A 20391-nucleotide genomic window follows, 5' to 3' on the forward strand; every position below is an offset into this window, starting at 1 on the left:
GTAAAAACCAAGTAAAACAACTAGAAAGCTCAGAACCTGCACACACAGTTTTTATGTACCTATGATCTAGTCTATATGCTACAGATGACAAACCGAAAAGAATCAAAGGAGTAAGAAAACACACACATTAGTCATTCAGTGCATTTGTAAAATACTGCTGAAATACTGATGCTGTACTTTACTATAATGTACTGAAATCTGTCAATACAGCGTCTCAGTTTTACTCAATTCTTTCAGTATCCTGCATCATTGCCATTTTACAGATAGATAAGGCTGGAAGGACAAATACAATACTTCGGGCAAATTTCCTGAAAGATTTTGGAATTTAAGTCTCTTCAGAAGTTCTTCAAAAAGTCTACAAAGGGATAGTCTTAAAAAACCTAAAATCAGATAAAAAATAAAGAATTGCATGTGAACTTCAGTGTCACATGGGAGGGCCTGGTTTCTTTAGAAAGCAACAAGCTTCAGCACGGTGGGCCAAGGAGGATGGGGGGTCTGATTTCTGATTTTCAGCAGCAAGGTTTTCGACCTGCAGAGAGCTGAAGAGCCACTGGCCTCCTTCCCTCAGGGAGGGCGCAGACAAGCAGGGCAGCTTGCTGCGTGCGACACCGTTTGGGGCCTCCTGCCGGGGCTGGGACGCGTTGGCAGCACGAGCCGTGGCCGCGGCGAGGGGCAGCATGGCTTGGCTCCCGCTGGTTTGGAGCTCCTGCCGAGCTGCTGTCAGCACTGCGGCACCTGTAAATGCTTTTTCTCCTTCCCCAGCCTGGAATAGCTACCTCTAAAAGGTTACTAGCCGAGGCCCTAATATAACACAGGGGCAGAAGCAGGTATCTGGGACTTTGTTACAGCTAGCCAGCTGACAAACTGGAGAAACGTTCACAAAAAGGAGCTTCTGTTGCTTTTCTCTGGGATTTAGGGATCTGACTTCTTTACTGCAGAGAAGCTCCTACTATTCAAAGATACAGATCATTCAGATTCAAGGACCTATACACTTCTGCCTTCTCTTTCAGAAACTTAGGGGACTTTCCCTTCTAAAGGAAGCAGCCAGAGAAAGCTTTATTTTAGCTAATAGCTGAGTGGTTAATCCAGCCAGGAGGTGGGAGACCCAGGGCATTTGAAGCTACCTTGCCTACCTCCCAGGAGCATGTCTTAAAAATCAGGTTTTAGGCTGTTTCGTGTAGGATTGTTCATTCTGCATAGCCTCAGACAGAATCCATGAAAATATGCTGCTCTTAAAAAAACATTTTTCTTGCTGCACCCCTTGCTTTGTTCTTGTGCCCATTTCAAGCAGCACCACTCAGTTCCCTGCTTGTAATTTTAGTAACTTAATGCTATAGACCTAAATTTTCAATGCATATGACTGCCTCAGGATGAATTAGATTAGAAAATTCCAGCTAAATGTCTTTGTGTAAGCCTTAAGATATATATACTTTCTCTCAAGTTAAATAATAGCAACGTTTTCTGTGGGATTTCAGTTACTTTGCCGTAGGAACCTGAAATGTCTCAGAGCCTGGGTGTTTGAATCAGGGATAGCGTTTTGCCATGTCTTAAGAAAACCTTCCCAATTTATATCTCTGTGTTCTCCTGAATCTCTATATCCATTCAGTGTAAGGCTTCTTCACCTACAACAAATGAAGCAGAAGTCCAACAGGCTCTCACTACATAATCCTGTATCATCCCCACAACTCATCCAACCTGATCAATACAACAAGGAAGGAGTTGCCTGGGAACAACATTATGGGATAACATAACTGAAAGTTTGGTTATGAATACAGTCTTTAAAGTACATACACCGAGAGCTCAAGTTATGATTGCACAGATCACCTTAATTTTGGAATTTTGCAACTTCTAGGATTTGAGTTCACAGTCTTAGGAATACTATTGCAACGTCTTTTGAGTATTATTACATATGCAACAGTCACCAGCTAAAAGTGCTTTCAAGTAACAGAAATTATGTGGTGTCACGTATATCACAGCATTTTGAAGATTTACCATGGACTATAACTAAAGCTATAACTATAGGAATTTTAGTTTTGTTTACAACTATGCCACAAAATAAATGGATTCAAACAGAATACACACTGTAACTTATTTACGCACACACAACATAACATAACGCTATTTTACACCCCTTTTCAGGTCTTTTTTTTTAGTACTTCTGTAATGCACTAAGTGATTCAGTTGCGTGGCCATTTTCTTATCACTCAGTTCACATCTTCATGTTTACTTAAGCACAATTAAAGCAACGGAATATATGCCTGATCCATAAAGACAAACAGTACACTAATTAGATATATTTCATGACTAAACAAAGGTGGTCAGATATTTCTAGCCTTGCATAACCCTAACAGGAAATCAAACCATGTATTAGCAGGGAGACATTTTGCACCGTATTTATAAAGTCAAAAATGCGTTTAACAGCTCCTAACAACAGAGATTCTCATTTGTTGTTCATCTTGTCTGCAGGCCTTCAGAATAAGAAAGAAAACAAGATCACATTTCAAGGCCTTCCAGAATCTTTACGACTTCCTTTTATTCACAGTGGTTAAGAGTAAGCGGAAAATATGTTTAATGTAAAACAAAGCAACATATTCTGCCAATGCCAACCTCTACTTTCACTCTTTATTAACTGCTCATTGAAGAAATATGCTGAACCTTCTGGGGGCACTGAGCACTACTGGCAAGGGACCCTCCTCATTATTTCTTGCACAGAGACAGGAAATTACCTCTCCAGACACTGGATATGAAGAAATATCAAGAAAATGTTGACCTGATGTTGACAAGAACACATCTTCCAAGCCGGCAGTAGGAAAAGCCCATTTTTAAATCATCTTCCTTCCATTCTGATCAATTAATACATGTAAAATGCCAAGGGCAGCAAAATACACAGAAAGTTGCATAAAATGAACCTTAGGAAAATCTGACAAACTTTGTGGTACAGAAATTAAGGCCCATGTTTGTAACTCCACACTATATTTCCAAGCTTGTAGCACTCAAATAAGCAAGGGTAAGGCCAGACTTCAGAAATTCCAGAGCAAAGCTTCAAACCATATGGATTTGTCATGTTACACAAAGACTTTATGGCATATAAACTGTATACAAGTAGCAAAGAAAAATATAGAACATTTTCACAAACACACAGCAATAGATGTGAAATTAAGCAGTAAGGTTAAACCCTACTGCAGACACATAGAAAATGCTGTTTGAAAGAAAAATTATAATAAAGCAACCTACTTCCTAAAGAAGTGATGTTAAAGATGAAACAAAATTAAGTGAAATATGGGTAATGAAAAATCATTTGTACTGAATTATGTTGTTATGCCAGAATTACATTGTTGACTGCTTGCGTTTTTTGTTCCACTTGTTTGAAAAACTGCTCTTAGACTTGCTCAAGTTTTATGGAATTTGCTACATTCAATCTCATTTTTTTCACCTGAGAGATTAACCAGTCAAGACTACTTTGATTTCCATATCAGAATGTATGTATTTATTTGATACCTGTTGTTTTGAATCTTCACTTTTCCAAGATGTAAGATGTTCTGTGCTTATTTGAACATTTTCTATGGAATGGTATTGATTAATTTATATAATTGCAGTAATTCACTTCTGATCTTTTGTCAAAACCAAGAAAGAATAGGGTTTACTGAACTTAGAATGGCAAAGCAATTTAGGTTGGGAGGGACCTCTGAACGTCGCTAGTCCAAGCCCCTGCTCAGAGCAGGGCTTGTGGCAAAGCTGGAGCAGGCTGCGCAGGGCCTTGCCCAGCCCAGGCTTGAGTGTTTCCAAAGACAGAGACTCCAGAGTCTCTCTGGGCAGCCTGCTTCACTGTTTTACCACTCCCATTATGAATGTCCTTTTTCTGTTTTCTAGCAGGCATCTCCTTTGCTGAGACTTAGGATTTTTGCCTCTCATGCTCCCACTGGGTGCCTCCAAGACAAGTCTGTTTCCTCCTTCTCTGTAGTGACTTGTTAGGGAGCTGAAGGCTGCAATGAAATCCCCTCCGCTCCCGGCACAGCAGTCGTCTGGCTGAACAAGCCCCACTCTCTTGGACTCCCCTCCTGGGCCACGTGCCCAGCCCCTGATCATCTGGGTCACCATCCATAGGGCTCCCTCCAATTTCTCAGTGACCTCCCTGCATGGGGGAACCCAAAACTCAGTACTCCAAATGCAGGCTCTCAACTCAATGAATTACCGCTCATTGAGCAGAAACATGGGAAACTTGGAATTTCCATAGAGTATGAAACGTGAACAAAATGAGCAAAACACTCTCGCTTCAGAGGTGCACCTCTTATCACTCTGAAGTAAGCATTCCACTCCTATTTTTTTTGATCTGAGGAAATTTCTTGCCCCGCTTACATATTTCAAAAGTCCTTGTCCCCATCTCACAACTCAATAGCTTCTAATAATTTATTTTTCTTCTCTTTAGAAACATCTGCCTTCTGCTAGCTTTGGAATCTCTGTAATGAGTATATTGCTAAATTATGCAGAAGACCAGATCACTATCATGCAAACATACCTGTTTTGGGATGTCTTTATTTTGCATTCCATGAAGTTGCAGTCCTTTCCCTGACTAGATGCTAATCTCGATCTCAGTATAATTCTGCAGCCACCTACCTCAGGGTTTGCAATATAAAACTCGCAGTTGAGCTCAACTTCTGAAGCTGATACTAGCTGCAGTATCAAGAACGCTAGCACTGCACATATACTTTTATTTGCAAGTGGGACTGATTTCCCTGCCCAATACATTTTGACCCCCAACCGACTTTCTTCAGACGAGGGAAGGCTGCTTCTGTGTTTGATCCTTTAGATCTGCATTCTCCCAAACTCTCTGGAGTTCACATTCAGTTAGCTTCAGCTACAGATATTTTTTCTGTGCTAATTCTCTAATGTCCCAAGTCATAGTGGAGGTGCTTTTAACAAGGAAAATAGCATAAAGTACATTTTCAACTACATGCAGTGACTCACCAATTCCTCCTCTTAAAAAAAAAACCAACAAAAAACCAAAACACAACCCTCCTTTGATATTGCTCACTGCATGGGGACCAGATCTTGTTTATTTAGGAATCAAAGGAAGATTATTTAGACAGATGATGACGAAGCATCTTCTTCACAAAAAAACAGTTCAGAATGCTTCAATAGATTGAGTGGTAAATTATTTTTTGTTCTTTCTTTTCCCATTTTTTTCTTCATAAACACTCATGTCCTATTGATTATGTCTCATTTTTACCTCTAGAAAAAAATACCTTCTGGGATGCGCATACAACGTGACCTCAGTTTGACTGCCTGTGTATTTATTTATGTTCTGACTTCAGTGTTTTGGAATAAACACTAGACGAACGGAACACAAATTAAATTAAACTCATCAAAGGCACAGCACTAAAACACGAACTTAAAATATGAAGGAACACACATAGTCAGAAGGAATGGTTCCTTGGTTGATCCTTTTTTTCTCTGAATGTATCATAAAAGATGTTTTGTTACTGAAATAACATTTTGGCTTCTTTCATGACTGCAAAGAAGGGTAATTAAAACTGTCAAGAAAACACATTGAACAGCTGTATATTGTTAACAAAAGCACCATTATATGACTCTCTGAAAAAAAACCTGGCAATTTAAACATTCACAATTCCTAGAAGTTAGATATTCTTCCAAGCTCCAGTAGATACCAAAAAATGTTTTTTTCCCTATAAATCTTGGTTGTGTACCAGTCATATTTTGAACCAACAGCATGTTCTAGTTTGTGAACAATTCCACATACGTAAGGGAAAGTAGATGGTGGTAGCAAAGCTATGCTGACTGAAAACTGAGTCAATGAAATTTTTTATTAGCTACTTTTTAAGCTGGGATTAGATGACATTTTCTTTCACTGTGGGTACACTTGAAAACCACATGAAGACAAAATACTCCTTCCAGCTTGTACTGGATAGGATCATTAAGGAATACTTACTCATCAAAGATCAGGTCTGGAGCAAAATAGAGGAACTGGCTGTTTGTATGTTTGTACGATCTCCAACTCAAGGCAAATGATGACAGACACATCCATGAATACTGAATTAGAGTAATTTGGTCCTCGAGAGGCAAGTTTCTAAATCCTAGAGAACAAACCAGAAAATACACATGAGCTACATTGTGCTCTACACAAGGGTTGGCCAAACCAGCACAGACTACATCACTAAGTATTTATTCTGCTATTAAAGAACGAGAGCAACACTTCCAAAAAGTGTATTTCTGAAAAACCAAACTCAATTTTTCATTCCAGTGATAAAACATGTTTTCTTTGAGGCTAAGAGGCTATTATTTAAAATTCAAACTGTTTAAATATCAATCATAGACAAATGCAATGAACATTGCGTTGATCACAAATGCAATAATCTTCTATAAGATATCCATCTTACTCCCCATATGTGGGTTTTCAACACAGCCCACAGATTAAAGATGAAAACTGTCAGGCAAATAGTACATTAAGCTAACAGGAAAACTGAAGAGAAATTTCACCAAATGAATCACAATCCTACCTGGAAGTATCTTTGCCCACTTTACCACCTGAATCATTTGCTTTCCAGCCAGGCGGTTTAAAGTGGAAAGCAGGTACTCTGCTGTATCTGGTTTTGAACTATCATATCCTGCATACACAATCTCTGGTTCAATGCTTTCAAGGATCTTAACGGGAGAGGGAGTAAGTGCTGGTGAAATAGCAGACATGTGAGGAACAAGTGCTGTGTTTACAGATGGCTCAGTTACTGGAGCAATGTATGTAGTCCCTTCCTCTGGGCTTTGGGGTGGCGGCTGTTGTCGCTGCTGTGGCTGTTCGTCATGCATCCCTTTCAATTTCCCCAACTTTTTGGACTTCCGGGCTGTAAAGATAAGCAGAACAAAAACCAAAACCCAAGTCAGTGAGAAACCCTGTGTAATCCTGGCTTTTGGAAAATCAAAACAGAAGTACCATCCCAAACTTCTCAAGTGAAATGGATGCAGAAATCACCAGGACCTTAAGAAATATGTCACTGCAGCAGCACCCTTACACTGGAAAAAGGACAAAAAAACCCCATACAAGCTTGCTTTTGTTGCTTCACTGTATGTGAAAAGGGAAAAAATGCCAGTAATCTGCATTTCTATCAGTCTCTATACAGATATGCACATAACATCCTAGTTACTGTGGTCAGGGATGATTAAAGATTTCAGAAGTTTATTTATTTTGTAGTTTACATGAATCATTTATCACCCGCAAGTCTGTAATTCACGTTCTCCGTTGCATTTGGTAATCAGAAGAAATCTTGCTGGCAATGCCTAAAATTAGCAGACCTGGAGCCCTCCTAACCTTTCGAGTCCAAGTGCATACCCTGGCTGTGCCGCAACTGCAAATGTAGTCAATCCACTTTAAACAGTCTAATCTAGTTAGATCCCTTTGGTTTTGCTGCTTTGATACTTAACAGCTTCATCCTCTCTCTTGGCTAGTTTTGAAGTAACTCTACAAATATTTACCAAGTAAAACAAAAAATATTGAGCCTCGTGTAACACCTCTCTCACTGCTATCAACATTTCTCTAACGATTTGCCACCTTCTGTTTTTGGGGTGGGGGTTAATGCTACCCTCCCTATTTTTCTTACTATTTCTTACTATCTTTCTTACTACCTTCTTACTATTTTTCTTACTATTCAGTATTTTTGGAAGACAGCAATGCCAGTATGCATCCACTCTTTGCAGCGATGCCAGCCGTTCTCTGTGGGTTCCCTTCCCGACATTGCCACGTGAAGCACAGATATGTAAGCAGGCAGAAAGCCCTGCTTCCAGCCCAGCAAAAATCTCTTGCAGTGTGAGAGAAGAACGGGAAATAAAGAACAGGACAATTAAGTAAAACAAACAAACAAAAAGCCCAATACCATAGCCAGACTGTATCCAATACCTTAGTCAGAATGCTTCCCCCTTGTTCTAATAGCTTATTGAATATTCTAAATTTTTGAAGTCTAAGAAGTATTTCCAACTGATTTCAATGGATGGAGAATAAACTATTCATTTTATATTTTGTATTTAATTTTAGGTTAAACTTCTGTCTCGGTAAAAATATATTTTAGCACAATGCTTCTCTCCTGTTCAGTGTATAATATAACCAAAAATGGCAGTGCAGCTTGCTCTGTGTCATCTATCCTGTTCTATTTACTCCTTCAGTATCATGGGTTTCTATCTGCAATTAGGGTCACCCTAGGACCTAAGGTCCCTGTAGTGGCATTACACGAAGCTGGCACAAAGCCCCTTCCAACACTGGCAGGTTTTCTAGGCCCACAGCTCACTGAAAGAGATAGTGCTCAGTCCGGTACCACAGGCTGTTCCTATTCCAGGCTCAGGGGTCTCAGGGACACAAGGGATCACTATGATCATCTAATTTGTCTTCTAACCAGCACAGGCCAAATATATCAGTTCTAAGATAAATGTAGCGTGAACTAGAGACAAAACGACACCCTCTTATTTAACGTCTTGTAAAAGGCACCAGTCAGCTGAACGCTTTCTCTATACTCCACCAAGCATTCAGACGAGCTGCATCAAGGTACTGAGCACATTTTTAAAAACAGAATGCATTGCAACCATAGAAAAGGTAAGTAAAACAATCTTTAAAATCCATAAATAATGAACTACATTTAAACATTGACAGCTCTTTCAGAATAACTGCTCTCAGATACACACTTTGTTATCTATCTACATGCTGCTAAAACTCCTGTCTGGACTTTTATCTTCCTGTCTCTTGATTATTGCAACATACCTTTTACAGGCATCGATAAACACATGCTTATCTCACTTCTTCTGAGAATACTATTGCAAACATCCTTCTTAGTCCATCCCTCGTCCCAAGTCCATCTTCTCTAGCTTTTCCCTTCATCAATTCCTCTCCCTTTTTATTTCCTGTCTCCTTGAATGAAAGGACCTTTTCTGCATTTCACAATCCTTTCTGGCCAATCCATCTCACCTCCTCTCTCTTCTCCATTATCAAAATGTTGACTTCCACCTCAGCTCAGCACACCATGCCAGTACTTCCTGGGAAGTTTTCAAAACAAGCACTTCATGCTTGTTACTGTATCTCTTACTATGGTTGTGAAAAATCCCTGTAAAGATCCACACTAGTACTTCATTTTCTTCCTCAAACTCCTTAAAACCTATCTTTTTAGAAAAGCCTTATCAACAGTGAAGCTGCTGCTGTTCTGAGATCACTGCTTACCACAGCAACCATTAGCGTCTCGCAGTTTCCTTGAAATTGCCGGCCTGCCTGCCCACACCCACTGCGACTGCGAAGGCTTTAAGCCAGGATACAGATACACCGCGCTTAGGACAATACACGCCTGAGCACAACAATAGCCTGTTGTTTTGCACGCTTCCTTATTATTGACAGTACCTTGAACTCTCAGGAGCTGGCTCACCCCAAGTTCCAATGAAAGCTTATTTGCCAGAGAAAATCCACGAGATTGCTGTATAAAATAGTAATGTTTTACTATAAAATAGTAATATTTAATGTAAACACTCATTGCAGTAGTAAAGAATCATATTCAGGTTTCAAAGATGAAAGTCAAACAACGGCTGTCTGATAGAGCACCTTCAAGACCTTGTTTATTAGCGGTGAGCACCGCACCCACTAAGTGCGAAAGGGAACATCAGTTCAGTGTCATTCCCATCCATCCAGTGGGACGGATACAATGGGAGCAGCAGCTCCCTGCCGATTTCAGCATCCCCGCAGCTTAGGGGATCTCCAGAGCAGTTGAGAAAACTTTGTGCAACTTTCATAACTTCTGCTCTTTCAAAGGGCTGGACGCCATTTTATTAACTTGTCTACAGCATGTATTTGTGCTTTCAACAATTTCGTAATTTCTCTATGCTTGTAAACAGTCAGACCAATTGAGGTAGACTGAATTTTTTAATAAAAGAATTAAATATGTAAATAAAAGTGTGCCAGCACTATTCAAATTTGGTTCAAAATTCTATTAACCATCCATCCATATACTTTTTACAAAAACTTCCTAATTATCTGAAAGTGAAGCATTAGAACAGATTACATTCAGGAGACACTGCAATCACCATCATTGGCAGTTATATGGAAGAAGTGAGACAAATACCTGTCAGGAAAGGTTTCGCTACAGCTGATTCTGTCTCAAGAGACAGGACAGATTAGAAGACCCTTCAAAGTCCCTTCCTATTTCTTACTATTCTACCATGAAACTCTTAAGAAAGCTCATTCAAACAATCTGGCCTGCTCCTTCCACAAGGAAGCACAACTGAAGGATTTTTCATCTTCCAATGCATCGAGTTACATGGACGCTGACATCCATTCTTCAGGATGCGATTTCTGTTCTTAGTATCCCATAAGCCATTTTACAAAGCAGCAGCTGATCAGATGTTTTGTTAAACAAGCTTTCCTCATGCTGCAAAATAAAATGGAGGGAGTTGCAAACAGGCAAGGCAGAAAACTCTTGAATTTAATTCTGAAAAGTAAGTGAAAATGCTGTTCTGCATTCGCTGCAGTTCTACCTACAGGACTACATACAGGGAGATCACTGTGAGTATTAAACATAGTTTGCATTTACCTTAGAAGGGCAAAGCTGAACTTACACATTTTTCAACAAAATAAATCCCAAAAGCAAAGCTAGGATGGCCAAGTTCAGCAGAATACTTGATGATAAGTTAACAGAGCAGTTGGCCACTGAGAAGAGTTTAAAAATAAAGCCTGAAGGAGTAGATAGAGATTAATGTTTGCTGTTATTACTCATTAAGTTTTATCAAGCCCTATTTTTTCTGTTATCAAAACAGGACTAAAAATAAAGAACTTTACATATCTTTCATGTTTGCAGAGGCAAAAGAAAAGAAAAGAAAAGAAAAGAAAAGAAAAGAAAAGAAAAGAAAAGAAAAGAAAAGAAAAGAAAAGAAAAGAAAAGAAAAGAAAAGAAAAGAAAAGAAAAGAAAAGAAAAGAAAAGAAAAGAAAAGAAAAGAGAAAAGAGAAAAGAAAAAGAAAAAGCATTCTAACCATAACCATACCAGAATAAGAAATGTATGGGTTTAACAACTCCATCAAGTATCTAGCAACACAGATAACCGATTACATATTATTAGGAGATAATTTTGTATGTTCCATTCTCTGAGTTTTTCATTAAAAGAAAAGAAATAACATTCTTCCATGTATAATACTGGCATAAAAATGTGTTTTAGTTTCATTTTCTTCCATTATAATGCCTTTAAAATGAAGCTGAGAAAAACATTACTGCTTGACAGTCATGTTTACAGTGAAGAAAACTGTATTTTTCATTTGGCTCCACGCCAGCACTCTAGCTCAACTGGTTTGGTAACTCCCACAGAAACCAACAACTGAGGATTAAATACAAACTCTGAGAAGTAAGTACCCTTGAGTTTATCTTTCAAAGGTGTTTTTCACATTTCCTCTCTAATTGCAATACCAACTACAAAGCCGACCAAGCCCCCCCGTACCAGAGGTGAGGAAAAGCACACGCCAGCACTCCCGCCTCTGACGCTGGAAATTTTTGAAAAGTCACCAGCGGGACATGGGAGCCACGGGACGCCTCGCGCTGCTGGGCTGTGCCTGCCTGCAGCGGGGCACGCAGAGCTCCCGCCCGGCCGCCCGGCGGGCTCCGCGCCGGGGCGCAGCCACAGCCGCTGGCGCTCGGCATTTAGAAGGTCAGAAAAATTATGCTCCTTTTCCACGTTAACCAGCTCCTTGCTGGGGATAGCTGAAATAGACGACCTTCCGAGAGGCTGCGAAAAAGTGTTCTGGAAGAAATATGAAATTTCGTATTGCACAGCTTAAGCTGTTGAGTATTTGGGGAAAGGACAAGACTTTGGCCGAGATGGCAGCACAGCCAGGGATTGCACATTAGCTCTGACTGCAGGGTTTCTTGCATCTGGTGTTCAGCATTATTAGAGCCAGGACACCGTGCCGTAATCCCTGTACTTTAAAATCATCTGTGATAGAGTAACAGTTGAAGAAAAACAAACAATAGTGAAAGATGCACTGCAAATACACCTCAGGTTAACACCTTAAATATCTGACAGAATTTCGGGGGTATTTTAGAACGCCGTGTACACCACACACAAACAAAGAAATTAGGTGAAGTATCTGAAAAGTAACGTACAGCTGGACTTTAAAAAAGCAGATCCGAGAGATGTCCCATGTAGCTCTAACAATAAATTACAATATAATGGAGTATACTAATAGCATGTAGCATGATGAGCTATGAGTCTGACTAAAAATAGCAGTCCCTATTCCCCTGGAAGGAATAGGCAAACTTTTACCTGGATTTTATACGAGCAGGCCTGTGTCCAACATGTTCAAAGAAAAGCCTACAAATTCCTTAAAACCACATCTTGTTCCAGCTACTTGGAAGACCTCAATGACAGCAACCCGAAAACAGGAGCGTTTGTTTATCACCCTGAACATTAATGCCATCTGCCTACAAAGGGACAGGGGAATTCCTACAGCGGCACCAAGCAAGACTGAGCTGCTGGATTAAAATCACTTTAACACAGTCTCAAGCACTGTTAAAACTGCAAGGTAATTTTCTTTCCCCCTTACTACAGTCTCAGTCTTACGATTTAGCAAAAAGGCTAGACTTAATCATTTGAAAAAAGCTACTAGCAGGAAACTGGGGTGAATTCAGATTTGGACAACTGGCTTTTTAGTACTGACCCTTCACCAGTTAGACTACTGTCACAAAGCCAAAAAAGTGAGCTGTATGATTTCAGGAGCTGGAGTTTTTTGTATGGTCCATAAAACATTCAGCAGGCTCCCATTGATAGGCAGCCGCTCACACTGCTGCATGCTAAGTAACAGGGCATTAACTGGAGGTATTCACTGGCCCCTCTTGTAAATTATTTTCTGAGCACAAATTAATACAAACATCAGCTACAAACCTACGGCATTCCTGATTTTTAGGGATCAAGTTTGAGGCTTTGGGGTAGTTACAAGACAGGTAAGCCACTATAGGCTCTTTTTAAACACACCACAGTAAACTTGGGCATGCTGTACATGTCTGGCGGGCAGAAATCCGTGTTCCCTCTGCCACCAGGAAATACACATGAATTAAGTTACGGACCCACATAGGCACAAACCTGGTAACTATTTTTCATAGGCTCTAAATTAATAATTTTCACAAGCATTATTGCTAAAGAAATGGGATCCAAAAATGCCAAAGAACAGAATGCTATCAATAGTAGATTACAGAACACAAATATTGTGATTAACTCAATAGTTTTATGACACAGTAATATCTTGTTTGCAGAACGGTATTAGTATTCAAATTTAGCAGCTGAAGAATCTAAAATTCTCTGTAAATTCACACAGGCATCCTGTATTCTAATGTGAAATAAGAAGTTTAGAAAATTATTTGTAGTTATATGTGAATTACAAGACTTGCAATTGATAATCCCCCAGAATCAGATATTTTTTAAGATGATATTTAGAGAACAGCTTGACTGCTGCCTATCAAAAAAAAAATTATTATTTGCATAGCTAAAGACTTTAGAAGACTAAGTTAGAGCTTTATTTATTATTTGCAAAGCTCTGCCAGAATACCATCAAACTGACCAAACAGATCTTAGTTTCACCCATGTTGCAAAACATGAGTCAATCAGCACATTATAAAAACAAGCTATCTATGGGGGAAAGGAGAGAACTGAGTGGAAGGAAAGGGCAAATCAAAAAAGACACATCACAGGGCACAGAAAAAGGCTGGGAACTGATCACAAAGAGGTAGCTGTTGAAAGAAAGAAGTAACAAAAACAGTAGAGAGAAAAAGAAAGCAATACGAAAGATGAAAGAAATGAACTGATTGGAGGTAAAGAAGAAGAAAAAATGGAAATTGTAGTAAGTACACGTAAAAGACAAACTGAAAAAGGTTAGTTATATGCATTTCAAACAACGCAAGAGATTGTTGTTTACCCTATTATAACTTCATTTGAGATTATTTCAAAGAATTTTTCACTTGCATAAAACCATCGGTGATCTAGGCAGTTTGAGGATAGAATAGAAACACTTTTCTGTCAACTTGAAATACTGAAATCTGCCTCCTCATTCGCGTCCAGGTGTCTGCCTTTGACTCAGTCCACTCCATGCACCCTGCTCGTGGTACCTACATTTCACATACTCTAGCTCCTCCATCTAGCCTGCTCCCCAGGCTCGCTGCTCAGGCTCTGCACCTCAGCTACAACAACCATCTCCTTTCCAGCCCCAACAACTGTTACATTTTCCCTTAAACCCACCCAAAATGTTTCAGAGCTTTCCTGCACATCCCTCCGTTGCCCCTCCAAAAGTTACCGATGCTGCTCAGTGCATGAGAGGTACCAAAAGATCAAGCTGTTGACTCTCCTCTCGATGCATCCGTAACAGCCTTTGGGTACACTTTCCTCTAAGCCCTCACCAAACATACACACTTTCTTGCTTGCTTCCACCTCTGTATAGATAAGGGCTCCATCGAAATGCCAATTTTTCCTTCTTTGAATCTTTTCATCATGTCTGCCTGATGCCTTTGCCTCACTTACTTCAGCGAGCTGACATCTGTTCTCATTAGCTATTTTACTGCTACTACAAATAGCCTGCTTCCCTTCCCCCAAACCTGTTGTATCTTGACATATATGAAAATTTTGAGCTATCTTGGTACAGACATTTTTTTTTCCACTTAAGTGTCTAGCACAATGGGCATGAGATTTCACTGTGAAATTTCTAGATAATATTAGAGACACATTATACAGACATACACACATGCACAACAAATTCATGGGATAAAAAGTGAAAAGCGGTAACGTAAACAAGATCTTAAAAGTCATCCCATTAATTCTACAAAGTGCATTCACGCATGCACCCCTTATCCGCCAGGAAATGAAAAAGGGAACAACAAAGACAGGATCTTAAAGCTTCCTTAAACTGATTACCCACAGCTGGTAGCTGCGGAAGATGAAGAACCTCTAAACCTGAGCTTGGGACACTGTCCCAAGGGTGAGGAGGAAGGCCTAGGCGCAGATCTGGAAGAGACGGGCACCTGAGCCCATTGTCCCCGGTTTGACTAGGCAGAGCAAGGTGAGAAAGCAGCAAAAAGCAACTACTGAAGCAGACAGAGCACAGGTTAACAGGGACTTGAAAGGGGAGCGCAAGACTCCTTACGTTTATCATGTGAGGCACACTATCAAAACAGCGGCCCTTCAAGAGTGGTTTTGCTGTGGCATTTGGGATATGGTGAAGAGACCGAGTAGTTTATCCAAATATACTAAGAAAGGAGGCTGCAGCTGCCAGACACTCAGGGCCTGTGGTAGCAGGAGAGAAAATAAAGGTCCTGCCCAGTTAAACCAATTTTAAAAGCTGTTTCTGACAGTTCGAACCCAGGGGAGACAGAAAATGACACCACTGTTGCAAGTCTGAGGAATCAGTATACAGGTAAAATTTTTAGTTTTAGTAACAAAGTAATGAAAACTTGCTTATCCTATGCCAGCAGAAGCAAACATAACATAGCTTTTACTGAAGAAAAAGATCAAAGCCAAAGACTGAATTCAGCAAAACAAAATGGCAGGCATAACTGCAATAATGGCATAATTTTGCATTTCCAAAATCATTCACAACTGCTTACTAATTAATAAGTATCACTCCCATCTGACAGGATTGAACAGTTTGAAGACAAGGAATAAACGTTTGATCTATGGATATGTCACATTTTATTTGCCTTCAGCCAGACTCTGTAAAGATCCAAGCACATCTATAAATATAATTCTTGTTCTTAATTCACATTCAGTATACCAAAAAGGTGGATACAGAACAGAAGAAGGAAAAAGCTCCTAAAATACGTTTTAATCTACATTATTTACATCTTTTTCTTTGCATTCATTTAACATATTTTGGATCTCGATTCTAATTTAAGTAATAAAACTTTTATTTGTTGTTTGTCACTTTGCTTGCTCATATGACAATTTCAAAAATACGTGCATTTTGTTTTGCTTGGAAGAGGTTCTCATACAGAGGGCAGTGTAATGCTGCTCCAGTAAAGCACTGTAGAGCAGAGAGACAACATATGCGTAGCAACGTCTCCTCTTGCTTTGGGCAGCTTCACCTATACTTTGACCACTGCACTACGTTATTAATCTTCAGTAAAGGGAACTCTGCAATATCCCTCATTTTTCTCCAACACTTAACCACTCAGTTTTTCCCCAATATCCCCTATAATATCACATCCTTTTCCTATTGCTGATTTCATGGTTTCTCATCATCCTTCTCTCAGTGGCAATGAAGGACAACTTATCATTCCTACCCCCTCTTTTACACCACTTCATGTACTGAAAGACTGGTATCATGTCCTTAATGTCTTACCCTCTTCTACACTAAAACACATCCATTTTCTTCTACTCTTCCTTAAAGATTACACTTTTTCCTAAGCTTCTTGTTATCGTTCCTTTTCCTTGGGCTGTCTCTACTCTATATACACCTTTCCTAAGGCACATGGCATGAAATTCCAGGAAGGAAGACTCAGTTTAGATGTTAGGAAAACCCTTCTGAATGTAAAGGTCAGTGAAAAACTAACAAAATTATCAGGGGAAACAGCAGAGACTTCAGCACCAAAGACCTTCCAGAACAGATGAGATACGTGTCCCTCAGGAATGATACAATTACCGCTAATCCTACCAACCAGCACAGGAACGTACGTGACAAATTCATGAGGTTCTCCAGAACCGTGACTGTGACAGGGAGCACTTGAAACTGGACACAGTCATCAGGCCAACACTTGCCAGCTCTGACCAGAGCACAACAATGACTTAGTACCAAAAGAGACTTGCCTGCTTTTGCAACAATTTTAGATTGCTGACGCATATTTAACATATAAGCCATTACGCAGCCATGCCTCTTTCTTCTCTGCAGTTCTCCGAACAGCTACTCTCAGGTATTTTGTACTTGCACACCTGAAATCTCCTTTCTCAGTGTAACCCTTGCAGTTTACTGACAAGGTTATCATGTTGATTTCAGACATGAGAATTGAAGATGCTTCTGAATTCTGATTCTGCCCTCAAAAATCCTTAGGAGAACTTCCTAATCTGCAGGTTTATATATTCGCTCTCTATCTTGTCATCCAAGTAATTAGTGAAATTGTAGACCCAGAACCAACCTTTGACAGCACCCTACTTCAGATGCCCTTCCAGGGTGACAGTAAACCATTCAGAGTTACTTTTTGAAAACACTGTTTCAATTATGCACCCATTTAATGAGATTTTTTTTTTATCATACTTCAGTAAGAATTTTGCATTTTCTTCTTATTACAGATATGGCTGGATAAACTGAGTAGTGAAATACAAATACCTACGGGCACCTCGTAACAGCGCCTGCACACATCTTTCGGAACTCGTGTCCCTCTGCAGTGCAATGCCTTTTGTATGCAGCATTCAGGATTGTACATCCAGAGCCACAACGATCTGCTGGCAGCAATGGCATAAAGACACCTTCATAGCACTTGTAAAAGAAGCAGCCTTGCAAAGACTACACAGAAGCTGTCTTAGTTATATTTTAGAAAAAGTAAGGTGAAAGCCCAGGTCAAACCTTGTGTATTTTGTGGCCTGATTCAAAGATGAGGTTCAGACTACCTGTCTGATGAACAGGGCAGTGATGTGGTCCCCAATGATCAAGAAGGGAAGGAACTGAGGAAGGTCTGGGAAAGAGACAGAAGGAATGAATCTCTTTTTTAGCCATGCTGAGCTTCAGGCTACACATTCGTGAAGAGGTAACGGACAAAAGTGACAAAAGAAAGCTGAGTTCCAAAGTGTATTTTACAGGAATATTTAGCTTGTCAGGGAAAATGTCTAACACATTTGCTTGTTTCTCAGCAATCCTCAAAGTGATAATTAATTGAAAAATAACAGTTTCATAGGGGTACTCCTCCCTGTGTGGGAACAACTTTTACCAAATGCCAATTAGTGGTTTCCTGTTAAAATCAAATCAAGCTGTTTTTGATAAAGCTTTTTAATGAGAAATGGCTAAAGTATGAAAATTTTCCCCACATATATTTTATATAAAATCCCAAACTGACATAATACAGTCTCACAGCTAACATTTTGGTGTATAAAACTCCCTCTTGTGCTTCTTCATTAATTTCAAAAGAAATGTATTTTCTAAATATTTAAATCATCCAACAAACAAAGCTTTAAAAAAAGCTTACAAAAGCAAATTATAATTTTGATGAAAGCCAATCTTAATCACTCCTTTTCAGATGCTCCCATAACTCATATTTTACTGATTATTTATTCATTCTCCAAATGTACAGCAAATTCAATGATTTTGGAGCTAAATGTTTTCTACTAAATGCATCACTAGTTTTGATTATTCATCAAACAGACTTAAAAAGACTAACAGCAAACCACCAATGAAGAATGCAAGGAACTGGTCACCTACAACTCCAATATTTGTCACCTAAAACTCTAAGAGTCCCGTGGGAATAAAACAATACCAGCTTGAGAAATTATTATTAAAATTTGGGTAAAACAAACTTCAGAGAGCAGGTTTTACTTCTTCCTCCTCCGCGATGCCAGACTGAATGCTCTTGGCTATGCTCACCGGTTTCTGCCTTGTGCCAAGCGACATCCACCCTCACAAGACACTCACTCTCGTCCAACATTCTGCAGACGCTCCTCGTCCAAATCTTCTCTTCCTCTTTTCATTTGGGTTGATATCTAATGTTAGGCATGTACTGTGATTTATGCATCCTCTATTCTGATCACCAAGCTAAGTCATCTCAGTTGCCTCTGATATAGTCATGGAGACATTTACTGTGTGTCAAATATCCTCTTTGTATTTACATTAGAGGCATAGATACTCAACAACCTTTTCAGAATATTTCAAAAGCATCAACAAGCAAACACTACCGCAACACCTCTCATGCCATGTCTTGAGAGTTCATGCTCCCACTCCATACAAAAGAGCGTGCCTTGCTTTAAATTCTTCATTTTTGTTCTTATAATACTATTACTAGAACTCAGCTTGGTAAGTGCTGCACTTCCTTGTGTGGTCTTTCTGGTTACATTGTAATGCATCACATCACCATTATTATTTTTCACAAGTAACAAAACTTTTGACATACTTCATCTCCTCACCTGCATGATTTCCATATCTCCAGTTTTCATCATCAGATTTCTCTCTAATGACCTTAATTCTAATACATTCTACTGCTGCTGGTCTGCCTCATTTTCTAGAAATCATCTACTGTGATTCCCAGAACAGCAACACTCTCTGTGAAATACCAGCTGGCGGTTTATCTCCTGCAGTCTTATCAGCCATATTTTTTATCATCCAGTTCATGATTATCCACAATATATATATATATAACAACATTACTCTCCTGCTTCACTAAATCACCCTGAACAGTACCAAAACACCCTATATGTACTAACTTGGGATATTAACCACCTCTCCAGAGAAAATGTAACTTTGCAATATTCCCCATATGCATGATCTGAATCATGAGACTGAATACCACTTCACAACTGATAGTATTACATTTCTGAGTTCTGCTGAAGGTGAAGAAGTTGTGTATGGAAGGCCATTAATGACTAAAAATGACATATGCCTAAGATGTGCTTGGTCCATGTGCAGATCCAGAAGTCACACAAGTGTTTTCTCAGCTCTTTCTTTCAAGTTTGACAACTACGTGGTTTTAAAGGCAGGAGAACTGCTCCGCATCAGTATCTCTTTTACTCCCTACTGGTGAATCCTCTTACTGTCCATTCTGGGTGGACTGGTTCTGCAAGCTCACGCTCTAAAAGGTCATCCTTCTTTTACACCTTCTGCAGGGATAGCGTCCAGGCAGGAAGGCTTCCATTACAAAAACTTTATGGATTTGAGGAGGGGGAGAGGAGGAAAGGGGTAACTGATGGTAAAAAAAAACTATCTAAATTCCTATCCAGACCACACAAATCACCCACACCAATTTCCAGGAAGCTGTGTGGAACTGAATAGCTCAGGAACACACCAAACTGTCCTTTCACCTTGTCTTTCTCTTTATTAAACACTGCCTTCTTGCTTGTTGCGTACTTCTAAGTCTTAAATTATTTGTTCAACATTTCCTTCATAACCTGCTGTGCATTGTGCTTTCTACTAACATCTATTTCCAAAGTCTGCTTTTTGAGCCAGGTATTCTTGCCAGGTATTCTTCTCACACTTCTCTCTCAAAGCACGTATACTAAAAATAGGAAGACATACACTTGTGAACTGGGGAAAAAGAAAGAGAAAACAAGATTCAAAACAAAATACAAGTTACTAAAGTAATTCTGAAGCAAGGTACATACATGATGTCAAGGAAAAGAGCAATAGATTGACGTGTTAAGGCGTAATCCGCAATTGAACACATTTTCCTTGTGACATTACTGGAGTAAACCACAGC

At 39.5% G+C, this 20391-nt stretch overlaps 1 protein-coding gene across 7 annotated transcripts in view; it reads right to left on the reverse strand.

Annotated features, from left to right (window-relative positions):
• Positions 1 to 20391, reverse strand: part of NR3C2 (nuclear receptor subfamily 3 group C member 2) — a 229481-nt gene that overhangs the window by 32855 nt on the left and 176235 nt on the right. For all 7 annotated transcript variants that reach the window (XM_064510794.1, XM_064510791.1, XM_064510790.1 and 4 more), the window contains exons 5-6: positions 6516 to 6854; positions 5948 to 6092 (exon numbers count right to left, since the gene is read on the reverse strand). In XM_064510794.1, the coding sequence (XP_064366864.1) occupies positions 5948 to 6092; positions 6516 to 6854 (484 nt within the window). The remainder of the gene's footprint in view (positions 1 to 5947; positions 6093 to 6515; positions 6855 to 20391) is intronic.

The sequence above is a fragment of the Dromaius novaehollandiae genome, chromosome 4 (genome assembly GCF_036370855.1).
Source record: "Dromaius novaehollandiae isolate bDroNov1 chromosome 4, bDroNov1.hap1, whole genome shotgun sequence".
In the NCBI taxonomy this organism is placed as follows: domain Eukaryota; kingdom Metazoa; phylum Chordata; class Aves; order Casuariiformes; family Dromaiidae; genus Dromaius; species Dromaius novaehollandiae.